The 17,826-nt window shown below is 35.0% G+C and overlaps 1 protein-coding gene across 3 annotated transcripts in view; it reads right to left on the bottom strand.

Moving 5' to 3' along the window:
* The window catches only part of LRR (Leucine-rich repeat), a 77,131-nt gene that overhangs the window by 17,332 nt on the left and 41,973 nt on the right, over nucleotides 1–17,826 (bottom strand). For 2 of the 3 annotated variants that reach the window (XM_036362615.2, XM_036362607.2), the window contains exons 3-10: nucleotides 15,820–15,870; nucleotides 15,557–15,706; nucleotides 15,414–15,497; nucleotides 2,704–2,840; nucleotides 2,548–2,637; nucleotides 2,312–2,473; nucleotides 2,148–2,245; nucleotides 1,734–1,775 (exon numbers count right to left, since the gene is read on the bottom strand). In XM_036362615.2, coding sequence (XP_036218508.2) covers nucleotides 1,734–1,775; nucleotides 2,148–2,245; nucleotides 2,312–2,473; nucleotides 2,548–2,637; nucleotides 2,704–2,840; nucleotides 15,414–15,497; nucleotides 15,557–15,706; nucleotides 15,820–15,870 — 814 coding nt within the window. The remainder of the gene's footprint in view (nucleotides 1–1,733; nucleotides 1,776–2,147; nucleotides 2,246–2,311; nucleotides 2,474–2,547; nucleotides 2,638–2,703; nucleotides 2,841–15,413; nucleotides 15,498–15,556; nucleotides 15,707–15,819; nucleotides 15,871–17,826) is intronic. The other variant, XM_036362611.2, reaches the window with a different exon arrangement.

Raw genomic sequence — 17,826 nt, forward strand, 5'->3', positions numbered from 1 at the left:
GGTGTAAAAATAACCTAGAAGGGTTAAATCGCATGATCTTGGCGGCCATTTGAATCGGCCAAACTTTGTACGCAATGAATCCATGTTTAGTCGTGAAACACGAGGCTGCGCACCATATTGTTGGAAATAGAAATTGTCCGCGTCTATTTCAACGAATTCCGGGAAAAAAATCGGTCGATATCGTGTTATAACGCTCGCTATTGACCGCCATACCACAATCCGCACCAAACGGTCAATTTTTTGGAATGCAATTAGCACAATTTTGTTTGTTGGCGAAGCCATCGTGACATGATGAAAAGAAAAGCCTTACTCAACACACTGACAGAATTTGATACAAATCCGTAAACGAATATGGCCGCCACGAGCTGTCAAAATCACGTCATCCTTATTGATAGACGCTGTATATACATATAAGCCATAAACTAGCCAATCTTTATGTTTCTAAATCAGGGTTGCGAAGTTTTTAATTCAAATATTTACGATTAAAAATTAGATTTTCAATTCAATTTTTAAACTCAACATCGGGATTAAAAAATGAAAATCCAATTTTTAGTTAGACCGCAACATCTTTCGATAATTCTAATTCCGATGTTGGTAATAAAAATTAGATTTTTAATGTTTCGGAGTAAACATTTACAATTTTATTGTTTCTAGAAATTTTATTTTTTCATTTTAATGTTTAAGTTAGCCGACGGCTGCTCTAAAGTATTGAAGATCATGGCTCTGTGCGAGCTCTAGTTTAAAATAGTAGAACACGAAGTACGCAAACGCGAAAAAATTTTAATTCTAAAACAATTTCAATTTAAATCTCAATTATATACTTAGGATTAAAAATTTATTTTTAAATTTTAATCGCGTTTGGGGGATTAAATTTTTTTTCAATCCCGTATTTGGAACAAATTATTTTTTTCAATCCGGTATTTGGGATTACAAAACAAAAAACCGCGAACATCTACAGATGTAGATTTTTGTTTTAGAAATTTTATGCTCTACAAAAATCCACGATATGATAGAACGCTTCAAAAGCTATGGCATTTTTAATGAAAACAAATTTTTTACGTATTATTTAATGAGAAACTTTTATGCTCATCGACACCTTTTATAATAAAACTAAAAATCCTGCCATGTAGGGTTTTTTTTTACTGTACATAGATTTATATTAATCTATAAATTCGATAGTTTAGTTTTTGGCTCACCCTAACACATATGTATACATATACAATATATATATTCTTTAAGTAAAACATGCGCTGAGTATACTGCAATTCCCAAAATAGAATGAACATATCGTAAACAATTTATTTGGAACTAAACAGGTGATTATTATTCTGCAAGGATTCCAAATTATGGTCAAAGGAAGGAAGCTATAATTATTTTTTAGTATTTGCTGATGCCATATTGGTATTGTAGTAATGATGCTGAATAATACATATAATATATTATATTATATAATGCAACAAATAGAAATTACCGAAATGGTCTTAAGGCAGGCGATTATTATTTTTTATTTAATAAAAGTAATATTTTTTCGATTAAAGCTGTTATCCAATAAATGAGTATATATGTAAATATATATGGTAAATCATTCTAAGCTAGAAATTTCGCATATAGAGTGTTCGAATTATGTATATTTCTCAAGTTAAATTTTCTAAAGCAATAAAAATCAAATTTTTGTAACGAATCGCAACATTTAACTATACATCATCAACTGTACACAAAACAAAAAATCAAACCTTGCACAATTTTTCCAAGTAGGGCGCACAATGAGCTTGCTCCTACATTACAAAAGTGGAAGAGTGGTAATTTAAATTGGATTACAATGGATTTAAAGGGTCGCTGGTTACATATAGTTGTACAAAAATACGTACTTTATAAGGGTTTTTGTTGGATGAAAGTGGGTATTAAATGCAAGTATGTATGTGGCTATGTACAACCGTTAAGTATTTTTTTTTCATTCTTAGCAGTAGTGGGTATTGATTAGTTAGTTTTATGCATAGGGCGTTTTTAAATTGTTTTTACTTTTGTGGTGCGTGTTAGATGTTAATGACCTACATGCATTTGAGCTGAAGAATTCTTTTACATTTTTTAATGATGTGTGTTTTATAAGTCGCTTTATGTGTTTATCATCTAACTGTCAGTCAACATACCTTTATCCTCAATTAAATTATGACTCAAATCGATAGTACGTATTGCGGGATTGTTGTTTGTAATCACAGATACAGCTAATTTATGCAGAAAATCCGATCTGTTGGCAAAAAAAAAAAAAGACATATAATGATTTTAAACATATACAGGCTAAAACACGCCATACCTTAAACCTAATGCCTCCAAATGTAGCTCCTCTAGCCACATCGAACGCTTGAGCACGTGTAGTATACGCTCCAAAGTCTCATTGGAGAGGCGCATATGTGATGCTTTTAGACCGCGAAAAAATGTATTATACTCCAATGCGGACACAATGGCCATTAAGTCTCTGCAACAATAACAATTAAGATATATTTTAGAATTTAGTTCCAGTCCTCTTAAATAAATGTTACATTGCCGTACTTTGGTTCCAAATGATCGAAATCACGTAAGTTCAGCACGCGTGTATCATGGGATAAATAAATCGTATCGATATCCCAAGCGACTTCCTCTCTGCAAAGTAAAAAATTGCATATTTTAATTTAAGTTACTTGTTTGTATGAGTTTTGTTTGACCCACCTGTAGGGGACCCCATGGAAATCACACATACAAGCATATTGTGTGCTGAAACCACCGCATGGACCAACACTGCGTGGGTCTGTGGGACGAAACTCTTCGGAAAAAACAACCTCGCGTTCGGGCGGTTGAATATCGATCTGCAAAAAAAGAACAACATATATTACAATTAATTTAAGGACATAATCCAGGGAAATACGTGAAAGATCTTCAAGATTTTGAAATATTAAAAGAGCTACGCAAAATCCTGTTTGAAAAGGGTTCTCAGGACGACATCTCATCGAAGGTCAAATAAAAGTCCGTTTTAATAAGATTGGACCAAAACCAAGAAAGAGGTGGATTATTGCTATCTAGGATCCTTATTTTCATCGAGATTATCTAACAGTAGGTACAAGAAACGAGCTGTCTCGGCGGGGCTGGACTATACAAAATAAGGTGTGGAGTTAACTATGTAGTTGTTCGAAGTACAGAAGACAGATCTGTTGCTCAGTTGCACCCTACTAGATCCAGCTAACCATATTGGAACAGCTATTGTCCAGTAATTTAATAGGATCGTCCGGAATATTCCGGTTGTGTATTTTGGTTGTAAGCATGTGTGGAGAGGAGTGCAGATTTACGGGTAGTTAATTTAACTGCCAGTATGTACGTCTGTAACTCCAGTATATACTCTTTCGTTCAGTTAGTAAATAACGTTGTTGTGGATTGAGATGTGAGGCTCCTAGCAGCGAGCAAGCGAGGAAGATAACGCTAGTAGTTATTTACCTTCAAAAACATGAAATCAATTCCAGTGATGATGATATAAGATGGAGATTAGAAACATGTGGTGATACATTACATGCCGGTCATACGATTCGGAGTTGAGTTCGAATAAGTAGGTTTTTATTATCCAAGAGTATCTAAAACGCATGTGTGATAGGGTTACTGTTGTTTATCTAAGAATTTATTAACACATGAAGCAGAAAGATCTTCGGAAACCGGGTTGGACGCTGGCGTGAATTAGAAGTATGAAAAAACTGCAACTCGTTGTATAAAAGCAGGGCCAATCCTGGTAAATTTGAACAGTATATGAATTCCCTGAAAACTTCCATTAAACATTTAATATTATGACGTAAACTAAGGGTTGAAGGAGCGAAACATTTCACATATCAATGGAAATATTTTCATTAAATTTCGCGACTCTGAATAACAATGTAATTTGTAAAAGAGAAGAGGGCGCAGCACTTTGGTACACACAAATATGCATATCTGGGACGGCGCGTGATTTGGAGGAATCTAAGTAGCACAACACTTTTCAACTTGGCACAACTTTGTTAATATTATCAGCGTGTTTCTAAAGCGAATGAATAGGCCGACACAAATAAAGTTTTCGCAACTGACTGATTGGCTTTTCTGTGGACTGGAACTAGAATGCTATTGAAGCGCTATTGAATGGCGGCTTATATAATTTCATACGTTTCCGGCTAATGAAGCGCTGCTGCACTGCTGGCAATGCAACCGATTGGTGCTTGTGGGTGTAATAAAGTACTTGGAGTGTGTGTGTATATCTTTGAGAGAAGAGAAGAAAAACACATCCCGAATCCCTCGCGTATGTCAATTCCTAACTACTCGCCGGTAAATATTACTGGGTGAATGTGCTTGGCGTCAACATGTCGAAAGTCAATATGGCACCGACTTACATAAAATACAAATAGATATATCTATACAAATAGTACAAGATATAGCAAATGTATGAAAGTACATACATATGTACGTGTGTAAACACATCCCCTGCCATCGGGGCAGACAAACTTTACTTAGTTTGTGTTTTTATTTAAGTGTAACTTTGTTTTCATCAGTCAAGTTGGCGCGACTTGATGCTACAGTTATAACATACATGGTACATACATATGTACATTCAAACTTCATTCCATATATAATATGTAGATATGTACATATGTACGCATGAATGTATCTTTAAATTTGCATGAAAAGTGACTGGGCAAGAACATTGGTGAAGAACTACCGGCATCTTTTTGAGATAACCTAAGTTTTCCCATATTTACTTATGCACATACATATCTACATAGGAATAAACAATCGTACAAATTTTGCGAATGTGCAACATGCTGGTGTATAGTATATTGTTTTGTTCACCTAACGGTTGTTTGTATCACCTAAAACTAATCAAGATAGATAGAGGGTTATACAAGTATATATAAATATTTATAAATGATCAGGATGAAGAGACGAGTGACTGTCTATCTGTCCGTCTGCAAGCTGTAACTTTAGTAAGAATTGAGATATCGTAATGTAACTTCGCACACGTTTTCCTTGGCAAAAAAGTAACGAGTTCGTAGATGAGCGTTGTTGGTTAACTGCTACGCCCACAAAACGCCATTAAACCTATAAAGTGCCATAACTAAGCACTAAATTAAGGTAAAAAACTGTAATTTGTCACAGGGGATTGCAGGGGGGCAAGGAAAACCTGTGGTCTAAAACTTTTGAAAAAATGGGAGTGACCCGGCCTCCTAAGAGGTTTAATGCACAAATCTCCTAAGCCACTACAATAACCAAATTAGCTTATGACAAACCCTATAAGAACCTTTAACAACAGTGAAAAAATGAATAAAATCGGATTACAAACCACCCTTTATCTGTATATATACCTTCGGACCTACCCGACCAATTTCAACCAAATAAGGTACATAACATTATTTTGTCATTTTTATGTCACAGTGCGAAAATGGGTGGAGGCGGATAACAACCACGCCTATTTTCTATATAAAATTTTTTTTTAATTTCATTTGACTTTCCAGTATACAAATCAAGCACCAATGAATTTTTTAAGATGTGCTATCTAATAACCAAAAATTGTCAAAATCGGATTACAATATTCAAGCCCCCATACACCGAATGAGTGGCACCCAGTTCCTATTGCGAAAAAATTATTTCCTGACAATACTATGTCCTATGCCAAATTTCATCCTTGCAAGTTGCAAGAGTATAAAATGTTCGGTTACACCCGAACTTGGCTCTTCCATACTTGTTTTTGTATAGTTTTGGACACACAAAGTAGCAAAGAAACTCCCACGAGCACTTCAGACAAGAAAAGTGGTAACAAACAGGGATGTGTAACATATTTGTTGCTCTTTTATCAAACAAATAAATATGTATGTACACCGGAACTTAAATACGGTGCACATCGGGTGTAGACAGGTGTGAATGAGAAAACATCAAATATTTTACTAACTATTTATAAATTTAAGTATTAGCTATTTTTATACCCTGAACAGAAACACTCCCAAAAATAAACATCGGAGCCTCTATAAAATATCGGGTTTTCCAATAGCGATGATATGATTTCTAAGTGTCCTTTCAGCCATTTTTAATATGCCACGATCTGTAATTTATTTTCATTGTATTCAGTAATGTTTACAATTTCATCATGGAAAGATATACGGAAGAATCACGTTTACAAATTATTCAATTCTATTATCAAAATAATCGTTCTTCTTTTGCAACTTTTCGTGCGCTTTTGTCATTTTAGGTTTGTAATAATTGTCCACCTGTGCTCGCTATTCGTGCGATAAATAAGCAAAACGGTCGATTCTGGTGCGAACGAAATCCACAAATTATTCATGAGCAACCATTACATTGACCTAAATTGATAGTTTGATGTGGTTTTTGGTCTGGTGGATCTGGATCATCGGTTCGTCCTTCTTTCGAAATGAAGCTGGTGACACCGTTACTGTCAATGGAGAGCGGCATAGATCGATAATAACGCACTTTTTATGGCCGCAATTGGAATTGATCTTGACAACATCTAGTTCCAACAAGACGGGCCACACAGCACGTGCAACAACCAAATTATTGCGAGAAAAAATTGAAGATTCGATAACTTCAAGAAATTGTGACATTGAAGGGCCTCCAAGAAGTTATAATTTAACACCATAGTCTTTAGCAATAAACCAGACTCTCTTTAAACCTTAGAAGTCAATATTGAACGTGCTTTACATGACATACGACTTGACTTAGTGGAAGAAGCAAAAAGTGGGTGCATCGAATTCGTTCCTGCAAAAGAAGCCCTGTAGGCCATTTGACGTTATATTCAGAACTTATTTGTATCGATTGTACTTCACATTAAATAAAAATCATTTGAATTTCTTTTTTTGCTTTTTTTTTTTAAATCATATCACTCTCATTGGAAAACCATTTATATATATAAATGATCAGCGTGACGAGCTGAGTCACTTTCCTCTCTGAGAAGCTGTTTGTCGATATCGGAGCACTTTATCATATAGCTGCCACACAAAGTGAACAATCAAAATCAAGTTCTTGTATAGACAATTTTTTAGTTCACGTGTTATCTTTTTTGGCGTGGACTAGTGTCCAAGTCATCAGTAAAATCTCTGGACAAATTTTTTATATCGGCCTACAATAGCATATATGTAGCAGTCATACAAATTTGAGCGATCAAAATCAAGTTCTTGTATGGAAACGCTATAACATCCGAAGAAATCTTCCAGTTCACACCACTATAGCATATGGAAACTTTTTAATTTGTGAAGTGTATTATAGCTTCGGTGCAACCGAAGTTAACGTTTTATCTTGTTTTAGTTATGTTATGTTATGTGTCTTCGATTTGATAGACTGGCAGCACTTACAGAAAAATTTTGCGCTAACAAGAGAAATGGCGAATCGAAGACGGCTGATATTTTCTTCTCGAAAGAGATTTCATTTGACGTCAAAGCGATTTTCCCCACAGGCGAGTCTGGAAATTCTTTGCTTATATTCTTTTCAGGTTTTATTAAACATGTATTTCAGTGAATATTGATATTTTGATACAAAATGTTAACTACTTTTCAAAGCGGATTGGACAGAGAAAATGATTATTCTTTACTAATCTAACTATTGGTTTATGTTTTTAAAATAAAAGGTTTCAAAGAGTTGCCAAAAGGTCCAAGCTAGGGTAGTTAAAGACCTATGTTCCAAAAGTTCTAATGTCCAACTTTTGTAAGTAGTCTTCAATAATTTTACCAAGGTCTCAGATATTTGGATATGGATATTTTATGAATTTATAACATTGTATGAAAGGTTAAAGATTTGTTTAATGAATTCAAAGAGAAAATTTTCGACAAAAATGTTGAAAATTTATTAATTTGGTATTCTTACCAAGGTAGTATCCTCTTGAGCAACCCATTTTGGAATTTAATTTAACAGTAACATTCTCTATGTGGCTAGCATTGCCATACATTTCTATCAGGGAGATGTCTCTATTTGCAATGCAAAAGGCATAGTTCCAAAAACTCCAACAAGTAGCTCGTTTAATTTAAAAAGCTAAATAATAAAATAATTAAATTCGACAATTGCCACTAATTGAATATGAATGTGTTGAAAAAACGGCAACAACAATTAAAACAATTAATAGCTAACAATTTGTGAACTTAGTAATTGTTCACTCAACCGCAAATTACTGCAGACAATGCAAGCGGCAAGTGGAGGTAGACAGCGCCAACCGAGCGCAGCAAATCACGAAAGTACATGGTGGCATGCACAGAGGCACATGCAACTCGCGTGCTGCGTGCTTGCCGCAATTTTATGCGCACATTTTTTGGTTTATGAACATTTACTATTATTAACATCAACATTATTATTATTATTTCTCCCTTTTTAATTTATTAACCGTTGTGTCGTCACGAATACTGCCGTTAAAGAAGCTCCAAAGAGCGAAAGGTAGTGAGAGAAAGAGGCTAGAGGAAACAGTTTGATAAAGTGAAACCGGCAAATGTGCTAAAAATCAAGTCATCAACATGCAAGAAGCTCACTCTTTTGTGTGTAAGGTTGGGGACACTGCATGCTTGACGCCGGAGAGAGTACATACTTAGAGTGCGCTGTGTTTGCAGTATCACCTTCGAGCCATTGTGCCTTTGTGCAGTGCGCATTGTTGTCTGCGCTTGTTTTTGTTGCATGTGTGACAGATTTGTTTGAGCAGTAAACGCTTCAAAGCCCGTTTTGTTTACTAACTACGCTTTTGTGCCCTTGCATGCACTTTGCAGAGCGGTCTTCACCTTATGCTCTTCACCACCTAGTTTTGCTCACACGATGCGGCAGTGTTTGCTGTAAAACAATTGTCAATTGTTTTCTTATGCGGTGTAAAATATCTCGTTGACAGCTCGTCTGCTTGTCAGCTCAACAATGTGTCAGGAGCGTTTTGTTTTTCATAAATGCTTTTATTGTTGCTATCAGCCGCAAATGAAAAGTTTATAAAATGCTTTCCACAATAAATTATATAATATATATTTTACTACTATATATATTGTACATGCATATTTGAGAGAAGGTCGATAGGGGTAGTGTGTGTAAAGGTTTATGGTAATGAGAAATATTTTTGGCGCTTGACAAGCGCGTCATGATTGATGGAATGTTAAATGCGAATATTGTATTGTAATAAATCATTATTATAATCATTAATTGTAGGCTTGGCGAAAAACTATAATTGATCGTGATTGCGCCAATATTCATAAAGATATTCGTAGCCACGTGACAGATGGATATCTGGCAGGACGAAAATGTCTTTTAGTTTCTAGGAGAGAGCGTTAAGAAAGGTTAAGAAAACTTTACAGTTATCGTATGTATATTTTGGTTTGTGAAGTATAGCATTTTGAGCAAGGTTTGATATTAAAATAAAATGGTTTTTGATGAGCATTATCCGGTTTGATGAGTGTTATCCAGACTCCGAATCAGGCGAAGAAAATATTCGTAAGGGGTTCTTGAATTTCCTACAGGGCGTATGAGCTCAAAAGACGATGAATGCTGTGGGGTTCAAAGTGTATGTTAGACTATGTTCACAGGAGGACTCTTTTGTCGCCCAAGCCGGTTTATTGTAAGCGAGTGGAGAACGTGGTGCTCGAGGGGCACGCATTGTGTTCTTATTCATAACAGTTTGCCATTCGGCATTCATTTTGAAATTCTTTCCATGGTTTACGCTCGGTTTCATTAAAATATTAGATGTAGTAAAAAGAAATCCATTATTTTTCCAATAGATGGCGTTATTTATCTGTATCTCGAGTTGTATAAGTCCGATCAGGTTCGGCTAAATGGCGTTAGAAATATGACATTTCGTACTAAAAAAACTTTTCTGACAGTTTTGTGATTTGTTGATTCAGTTTTGTTTGAGCGCGCGTAAAATATGGATACTAGAAAAGGGAAAATAGCTATATTTTACAGTTTTTCCTCGATAAGTGCGAAAACGCAAGCCAGGCGGCTGAAAATGTGAATAACGTTTAACGTCCTGGTACCGTAACAGCCAATCATGCGCAATTTTGGTTTTATCGATTCCGTTATGGTAATTTCGATGCCAAAGATGCACCACGCTCTGAAAGACCAATTATCGAAAAGTTCGATCATATAATGAAAATCGCCGAGTCCAAACATCGATTGCGATTGTCCAGGACCTAAAAATTGCACAAAAAACCGTTTGGAACCATTTGAATAAGGCTGGATACGAAAAGTAATAATTAAAGCATAAAGCAATTTCATGCAAAAATAAGGGATTTCTTTTTACTACACCTAATATTTTCGATATGTTTGAAAATTTTATTTTTATTATCTATTTATTGCAAGTAATATGTAAACATGCATATTATAACGATGAATGATGATGAATAATGATAATAAAAAATAGGCAACCAAAAATATTTTTGTGCACCGCGTACAAGAATTTAAGAGTTTGATATGAAATAAATGCAGAAAATTGTTCGACTCAAGTTATCGGTTGGTAAAGGAGCTTGGGTACCAATCTACTCAAGAACAGTCGCTTGTCGCCTGAATGACGCTGATTAACACAGTTACCGACCCGCGAAGAAACCGCTTATAAGCTAACGTAACTAAAATTGTTCTTGAGTGCTGAGTCCAAATTTAATTTGGTAGGAAGTGATGGCGTGTGTTACGTTCGAAGCTCACAAAACAAACGTCTTAAAAATTCGTATTGTCTATGGTCTGGGAAAAGGTTCTAAAATCATGGTTCTAAAACCAGAGGAATAAAGTGGATGTAATGAAGTGACCCCCACAATCCCCAGACCTTAACCCAATAAGAAATTGTAAAAAAGAGAATTAATCGCAGTAATGTGGCAAATGCTGATCAGTTCTTCCGAAGAGTCCTAAAGACATAGAGAAATATACCCCATACCATAGTGGATAATCTCATAGCTTCGATTTCGCGGCGTTGCAAAGCAGTTATTGAGAGCAATGGGTTTGCCACAAAATACTAAGTTTTTCTTTTATTAAAAATAATGTACCTTTTTCCCTGAGTTGCAATTGTTTTGTCTTATTAAATATAGATTTTATATCGTTATTTTTATCTACATTAAACAAATGAACAAGAAAATTTTAATAAATTTGTTTTGTTTACCTTAATCTACATCCAATATTTAAAATAAAATTAAAATAGAAGGTCTCCGGCAATTACGGTCTGTGTAATCAACAGTATTTTCATTATCATATGTCAGTTGCAAATGTTTTCTCCGACACTGTATGTACTGCAAATTTTGGAATTTCGAAATATCGCAATCAAGAAAATAGATAAAACCAGAACTAAGAGAATGGCAAACAGAGAAAATAAGAATTGGCTAAGCTATTTAATGAGGTATTAAAATTCTTTATTTCTGGTTAGGTCAATGGAAAGCGGCCTTCATTTGTTCTGGTTCACTCTGTGGGCGAATCTTAGCAAACAGGGTCTACCAATGGCAAAAAAAAAACAAGAAAACACGTTAACTTCGGTTGCACCGAAGCTATAATACCCTTCACAAATACAAAGGCTCCTTACATGAACTTGATTCCGAACGTTCAATTTGTATGGCAGCTATATGATATAGTGATATTATCTGGCCAATTTCTAATTTGATGCCTTAAGCAAGAACTCGTGTCTAATTTCGTGAAGATTCCTCGTCAAATGAAAGAGTTTTCCATACAAGCACTTGAATCCGATTGTTCAGTTTGTATGGCAGCTATATGCTATAGTGGTCCGATATCGATATGAGGGACTAGTTTGTATATATACAGACAGACGGACAGACAGACAGACAGACGGACATGGCTAAATCAACTCAGCTCATCATGTTGATCATTTATATTGGCTGTTACGGTACCAGGACGTTAAACGTTATTCACATTTTCAGCCGCCTGGCTTGCGTTTTCGCACTTATCGAGGAAAAACTGTAAAATATAGCTATTTTCCCTTTTCTAGTATCCATATTTTACGCGCGCTCAAACAAAACTAAATCAACAAATCACAAAACTGTCAGAAAAGCTTTTTTAGTACGAAATGTCATCTTTCTAACGCCATTTAGCCGAACCTGATCGGACTTATACAACTAGAGATACAGATAAGGTATATTAAGTTTGCCACGAAGTTATTAACACCCAGAAGAAAATGTCGGAGACCCCATAAAATATATATGTATATATATGATTAGCATGAGAAGCTAAGTCGACTTAGTCTGTCCGTCCGTCTGTCTGTACATACCCGAACTAGTCTCTAAGTTTTTGAGATATCGTCCTTTTCTCTTCAATAAGCTGCTTATTTGTCAGAACCGCCGATATCGGACCACTATAACATTTAGCTGCCATATAAACTGACCAATCAAAATCAAGTTCTTGTTTGGAATTTTTTGTATTTGTGAAGGGTAAAAACGAAATTAAGGTTTTTTCTTGTTCGTAATACATTTGGGTGCAGATTCTACGATTTACGTGTATTTTCAAATAAGAGTAATCAGCCTTAGCCATTTACATTACTCTCGTGTGGGTCAAATATTAAATACTCATATGTGCGTGTGTATATAGGCCTCACATTATATTGGCGTCCTCGGGTACACGCAATCATAAAGCTACATTTGTATATATGTGTGTTTGGGAATAAGTATTTGAAGCATACATATTGTACATACAACAATATGCATTCATTATTAGAGTCAGCCAACAGAACATATGCAGTTAGTCAGTAAAGCGTCCACTTTAAGCGGAGAAAAAAAAACGCGATAACGCAAAACGAAATATGAAAAGTGGCCTGCCATGCGCTTGGTGCTCCACTGAACGGCATAATGTACAGTGGTTGTACACTTGCAGATATGATGACTAACTTACATTAGGTATATAATAGGTATGTATATATACATATATATCTATGTAAGTAGGCTCATGTCAGCATAATGGGTGAAAAGTCGACGAACTTTACACACAAAAAACATTGAATTAAACTTTAATTAAACTTCGACATACTGCACATGCTCGCCATACAATGCGCTGAATTGTGAGTGCAGGCACACTCCTCATATTCATATTTGACCAACAAACTAGTGGAGGTGCGCAAAGACACAGTAGTAGACTCTTTACATGTAAAATTGTTGTTGAATAATTGTGTAATCGTTTAAAAGGTTGGCGATTTTCATATATGAGTGATCTAAGTTGAATAATTTTTAAACTAATTAAATTATTTAATTTCCATTTATGGTATATACATATGTATTTTAATATCGATGTCAGTTATCACTAAGTTAGGGACACCCAACACTACCCGGACCGACAAAAAAAAATAATACATTTTCAAGTATTTTAATACAAATCTTTATTATCGCCGTTAAAATCGGCTCCTGAGTGCCTTTAGCGATTTTTTTCTATTAATTTTTGGGGCGCCAAGCGATAGATTTTTGGACAATTTTGAAGTCATATACATAAACCCACGTCTCGTCACCAGTAATGATGCGTTTGATGAATGTAGGGTCTTCAGCTAGGTTGTCAATCATTTATTTTGCGACCTCTACTGCACGTCGTTTTTAACTTTTTCGATCTTATCGTCATTAACAGAAGTGGATGGACGACTCAGGATATAAACTGATTATTTTGTGCCACTTAAATACTTAGACTCCCTAAAACAAGTTCTGAAACTATTTCAATGATTCCGCAGCCGTTAACATTTAAAGCAAACTCGTTTAAATCAGCAGGGAAACTTTTAGCGTCGTAAACAAACAGCTGCCAATTGCACACAAATTGACATATAGAGATAAAACTTCACAAGAACATATTAAGATTTTATCAATCTAGAACAAATTTTTTTTATCGATTCGATTTGCGTGCGAACTATAAATAGACAACTCTGGGTCAAACTTAATCAGATGGTATTTAAATAACGGCCTCACCCGATTAAGTCTCCAATGACGACATCTACAAAGTAACGGAAAATATATTGGTTCAAAATTAATGAAAATTAAGCACAAAAAATAATAAAACCAAATATGAGTTTGATCCACTTTTGTAGTGCTTGGTGTTTCGACTCAAATAAAAGCATTCTAACGTTGACCTTTGTAAGCAGAATGGATCTGGACTTTTATCTGGCCAAGGACTGTAAGTAAACGCGGCAGCAGTTTTCTGCCGCCAAAACAAAAGCAATAACAACAAAATCTTACACTAGTAATTTCAATATCGTTACCTCTAAAATTCAGAGCTTGTTGCAACGAGATCAGGCTAAGTTACAGTGTTGATTGGGCCAATGTAAAAAATTAATTACGCCAAATATCTTAATATACTTCCGTTATTACTATATCGTAATGTTCATAAGTTAGGTTTGGTTCTGGGGCTGAAACTCTAGACGGAGACTACATTTTTAACACTGTTATTTAGTGATGCCAAAAACTACTAACTAAGAATAAAAACACCGTTATGAATCGACTAAAACCTTTGCAGCAATCGCAAATCTGTTGAGGAGGCTAATATCGATCCAACAAAAGAAGATTTAGCATCAATCTAGCTAAAGCTGAACATTCAGCAAAAAATTTCGACAATCACCTCGCTTTTTTAGAGACAATTTTAATAATGCCTTATGTTTCGCATTTAACTCTTGACCAGAAGGAGCTCCCCGCGCAATTGCTCGTTGTTGACCACTTCGTCGTTAAGTGCTAGACCAGAAGTGAACAACGGAAGTTCCGACTCTGTAATTCGCCATAACTACAAATAATGAGTGTTTTCTGAGATGTTGATGAAGCAATGAGTATATTTGTATTTGTAGACAGAAAAATATTTGCTCACGTTCCCTAATAAATTAATAAATGGTTACAAATAGCAATGGTTAGAACGAGCTTCTCATAAGAGGAGAGGAGGATAAAGTGAACTACAGCGCAACATTCAAGCAGATAAACGCATAATTTTTGACAGTAATGCCGGCACATATTCAACCAGTAACCCGGCACGCTCATGCTAATCAGACACCACATGTAAATGTTGCACTTAACAGCATACATACATACATACATAACCATCGTATAATGGCGAAAAGGCAAGTGTAAGAAGCAATGAAAAATAAAAAAACAAGTGAAAATGCTAATTCCGCTTTGTGCTTGGCGAGAGTTTAAGCCGAGCAAGGCTTGTATGGCGGACAAACTTTCAACTTACTTCATTGACAAATCACAATTGCTTTAAGGGAGCCACAGCGCTATACGAAAGTAATAGTTGTCTTTCAATAACGAAGCACAAACACTTGCAACTGCACACACTTCTGATTCAAGCATAATAATTACTAATTGTCATTTACATAAATGCACATTTTTCCACGCATTTGCACCCGGCACTCCATCGTCATTTGACCTAATTTTTATCATCAATTAACAGTTTATGAGTGGACACTATAAGCTTCATAGTTTCCTACATGCGAGCACATATGTATGTATGTATTTACACTTACTTACCCTTCTTATGATGTACTTGAGAGGAACTGTTGGGAAAATGTGCTTAATTGCCGATGCCAAATCGGTGAGTATAACGTCAGCGTTCTGTAATTAAAAATGCAAATTGAAAAGTCAATCTTAAATTGAGTATACTCTAGCTGAACTCGGCTATTAGCTGTACTTACCGCACTGAAGCTCCCCGCATCGAAGCTCGTTGCAAATGAATACGGGCGATCATTTGTGATGATTGAGAAGTGTGTTGACTTTTTGCTTTCTACTGCCTGTATGTCCAAGTAGTGAAAGTGACATTCGATCTGAAGTAAACGGTAAGTAAAGTTAATTGCTTGTAAATTTCTTCAAAAGACGTTTGTCATACTAATTGGGAAAATTGCTTAAACGTAAAATATTATATTTGACAGTTGCTTACCTTTGTGGGCACCTTTGCGATTAGCAAATAAATACGAACTGGCGTGAAAACCTGCAACAAGAGACAAAGAGATAGACGTTGTTAATTGCTTCGATATATTTGTAAAATGGTTTATGTATTGATACATAACTGATCAGTTAAAACTTGAAATCTTAAAATGATAAATTCCATATTAGATTCACATTTACTAAACGATAGGGATCCACAGTTCTAAGCCAAAAATCGAGTTCTAGGAAAATTTTTTGACTTTTCGTATATATTTTGGAATAAGGAATTTTGAATCGTTGTTATTTCCAGCGGTAATAAATTCAAAAATTCGCAGAAACATAAAAATTTTGTTTAGGGGATTTCTATATAATTTAAACATTTTAAAATTCTTTCTGAGAATTAAAAACAACAAGACTGTGTAGGTGTTATTACACCTACCGTGATTGCAGACCTCAAATTTTGACTCATCGAATCTTTTTTTCAATTTAGTATACAAAACCCTCAAAAATTTTTTAAAAAAATGCTCTTTTGTAAAACATACATTGCAACATTAAGTCTTAAGCCTCACAAATAAAAAAATTACTAACAAGAACTTTGTACGGTCAGTTTGTAAGGCAGCTTATGCTACAGTGATCCGATTTGAACATGTCAAATTAAAACAATTTTCCACACAAGAACTTCAATTTGATCGTACAGTTTGTATGGCAGCTATGTATATGTTATAGTGGTCCGATATCGACGGTTGCGAAAATGAATAGTTTCTTGAGGCGAAAAGGGCGTGTGCAAATTTTCAGATTGATATCTCAATAACTGGGAGACTAGTTCGAGTACAGGCGGCGGACATGAAGCTCATCACCCTGATTATATGTATATATGGTAAACTTTATGGGGTCTTCTACATTTCCTTCTGGATGTTACATACCATACTTCGTGACAAACTTTATATACCTTCTTCATCGTATAATGAGATTCTAGAATATTGTAACTCTGTAAGAAGCATTGCATTTACAAGCGTAAGTTTTTCGCACTTACATATAAAATCGTTTGAGGATTTAATTTATCTTATTTTTACTGTTTTCTGAAGTTTCATTTTTTATAGTTATGTGTAATAACTATTGAAGCAATCTGTAATTAAATGGGCAATTACCACACTAATATTCGTCGAACATGTTTTCATGAATGAAGGAGTCGGTAACACATTGTTAAATGCGTTGGTAGTCGTATGATTCGTTTCTTTTCATGCGCTATATGTACTCTAAAGCCCCCCTAAACTTTTCAATTTGCTATTAACTTGTTAATTTGTTATGTAAACCGGTCACTATGTTTCTGGATACCAAAATAAGAATTAAAATAACATAAGGAGCTTGAAGAAGTGATGAATAACCATTGAGTATATGGGGAGCTAAATTTTTTATAGAAAAGAAGCATGATGTTACTTTTACAACCAAGGGGTCCTCAGTTATACATTACAGTAGAACCGGTACCAAAGCCTTCGAAGTTAGGGCTAAAAATATAGCACAAACATACTAAAAGACTGATGTGTAATTATAATCTATTAAATGGGCAAATACTACAATAATTTTTTATAAACCCCTTGGAATTTTTCACTTAAAGTTTGCATTTGAGTCGAGTCACGCTTACTGAATCCATTTAATAGCACACAACAACAATTCATTTTTTTTTTTGCAGAAATCCAATACCCATAGCCATTTTCTGCTTAATGGCGCAATTTTCTGCTACTACTATTGAAATTTTATTAAATGCTTGTACGTTCATCCGTACGCATGCGGGCTCTCAGACTAACCCTTTTTAATTTCATTGTTTTTAATCCTGGCGTTGAAGCGATGTGTGTGCGGCAACAAGAGATTAAAGTATTTAACGCTTGATTTGCTAATAACTTGCTAGTTTTTAATGTCCTGAAGAAAGGTATCAGTTACCATTAGTCGAGACATAAGTCTTACATAGGTATATATTTAAGTTTAGTTGGACGCAAGGTTTTCAAGGTTTGCAATGCAGTAT

This window comes from Bactrocera oleae, chromosome 4 (assembly GCF_042242935.1).
Source record: "Bactrocera oleae isolate idBacOlea1 chromosome 4, idBacOlea1, whole genome shotgun sequence".
In the NCBI taxonomy this organism is placed as follows: domain Eukaryota; kingdom Metazoa; phylum Arthropoda; class Insecta; order Diptera; family Tephritidae; genus Bactrocera; species Bactrocera oleae.